General features: G+C 40.7%; 1 protein-coding gene across 1 annotated transcript; it reads left to right on the plus strand.

Annotated features, from left to right (window-relative positions):
• Positions 1-890: 890 nt before the first annotated feature.
• On the plus strand, positions 891-1,871 carry RNASE12 (ribonuclease A family member 12 (inactive); the record flags this gene model as incomplete). Its single annotated transcript, XM_081137766.1, has 2 exons — positions 891-924; positions 1,396-1,871. The coding sequence occupies 2 exons, from the start codon at positions 891-893 to the stop codon at positions 1,869-1,871; spliced, it is 510 nt and encodes a 169-aa protein (XP_080993892.1).
• Between the last annotated feature and the right edge of the window lie 561 nt (positions 1,872-2,432).

The following is a 2,432-nucleotide window of genomic DNA, read 5'->3' on the forward strand; positions in this document are numbered from 1 at the left end:
ACAGATATACATAGAGGAGACTGCATAGCTGTTGCTTCTAAAGATAAATCATTTCAGGGCAAGAAGTGGTAAAATTAAGTCTGTTTTCCCATTCCTATATCAAATGACCAGGAGATGATATCAACAAAAACAATTCTATGGTCTCAATATCTTGATCTTTCACCAAGCCCTCATCCACTAATTTCCATGTAGGTTTCCAATGTATACCATAGTTCAGTACTTCCCAACTTTTGCTGAATATTAGAATCACTGGAAGAATTTTAATAATCCAAAACCCAGGTTACCCCCAATACCAATTAAAGCAGACTGTCTCAAGGTGGCATTTAAAAATTCCCAGGTGATTCCAATATTCAGCAGAGTTCGGGAAACACTGCCATATTTTTCAGGGCTTTACCCAGACTAATGCTAATGTCAGGAAAATTTTCTGCCCTGTCCTGAACACCATGTGGGAATAAAACTTGTTGAAACTGGAGTCAAACATCGAGAAGGTGAGATTCATTACTCTTGTCATCTCTCATCTCCATCTGAATTGTTCTGCAGTTAATTTCTTCATTAATTAAAGGGGAATAGTACTTCATAGGTTTGAGTAAGGACTGGCTAAAAATTTGGAAAATAGACAATACTGTGTCTGACACATCAGGACTTTACTAAATGTTTTGAAAAGTCTACACTTGTTTAATAAGGACATTTTCGGGACCTGCATTACCCAACTCTCCCTCTGAAGGTTAACTTCTCTTCCTTCCTAGTGACACCTAAGTACACTCCCCTATAGTCCCTCCCTTTCTCCTCTTTTCACTCTGGCCCTCCCTACACTCAACTGGCTCCCTACCAGTTATTGTCAGAGAGCAGCGAGACACAAAGGACTTTCTAGGATCCATGATTACAAGGATATGTTACCTGTGAAAGCTACAGCAAAAAGGAAAGGTAAGAAGGGCTAACACAGCTAATTGGGATTGACAGGAGGAGAATTGGGAAGGAAATGTGAAGAACAGATCAGAAGTCAGTGCTAAAAGCATATGGAATTGGGTGGAATTAGGTTGAGACATTTATGGGAAGGAAGACATTCAGCAATAGGAATAAAGCACTTTTGAGCACCTCTGTCTGTTCAGCTCTGTGTTAAGCACTCTGAAGGATTCAGGAGAACTAGGAGATCAGATGCGTGCTAGCAAGGAGCTGATGGAAGAAAAACAAATGGGAATAATTACAGAACAGTTCAATGCCAAACTCTGAGAGCTGAAATGGTCAGAAAGGTCTTGGATCTTGCAGGGTAAGCATGATTTTAACTAGCAGAGTGAAGGAAATAAAACATCTTAAGGGTGGGGGAGCAAAGTCAGGGGATGGGGCTGGAGGAATCTGATTGCCCTCTGCGACTTTCTGTCTCTTCTTACTCTACAGGAGTTAAAGCGACAGATGTAAAGGGACTCTTACCCCTGATGATACTGATGGTGATAATTTACCTGGTGATTCTGTTCTGGGAAAACGAGCTGTATGAGGAAGTAATGGTGTCAACCATAGAGCACTTGCATGTGGACTACCCTCAGAGTAACGTTCCTGTAAGGTACTGCAACCACATGATCTTACAAAGAATCATCAGGGAACCTGACAACACCTGCAAAAAAGAGCATGTCTTCATCCACGAGAGGCCTCGAAAGATCAACAGTGTTTGCACTTCTCCCAAGAAGACGGTTTGCCAAAACCATTCCAGCATTTTATGCTTCCAGAGTGAGACAAGGTTCAAAATGACAGTCTGTAAGCTCATTGAAGGGATCAGATATCCTGCCTGCAGGTACCACATTCTCCCCACAGAGGGGTTTATTATGGTCACTTGCGATGACATGGGGCCAGTTAATTTCCAGAAATATGTTGAATAACTTGAGACCAGTGTCAGGGTCTGAGGTCCTCTCTTCTCCTCTGTCAGGGATGCTGGAGCAGGTTCTTCATGACGCACACCCGAACTGTGGACATGGGGTAAAGACTTGAGTGAGATGGTAGCCACCAGTAATTCATTTATTCTTTCAGTATTGCTGATCCGGAACCTTTTTATTCTGCTTCAATAAAAATACACTCTACTTAATTAAACCATAAACTATGCATGTTTCAATCTCTTGTTTTTTCTTTGAGTCATTTGATGAGAGCCAAGAGTGAATCCTGTGCAGGACTGGGATTAGGATAAGGTGAGCAAGGCACCCACTTTAAATACAGATTTTAAGGAGCACCCCCTCCCCCCAAGTAATCTAGATAAATAATATTTTTTTAAAATCAAAATTAATGCAAAACCCCTGTTGAACAAAATACCTGAATTTTAAATCAAGACCAATACAACAGGGTTGGATTTAGGGTGAGGTGAGATAAACAAATTATTCCCATGCAGGGTCAGATCCTGCTATTTAAATTTTTAATATTTGTTCATCAGGGATTGTTTTGAATTAAAT

Source organism: Miniopterus schreibersii (assembly GCF_964146895.1).
Source record: "Miniopterus schreibersii genome assembly, chromosome: 1".
Lineage (NCBI taxonomy): Eukaryota > Metazoa > Chordata > Mammalia > Chiroptera > Miniopteridae > Miniopterus > Miniopterus schreibersii.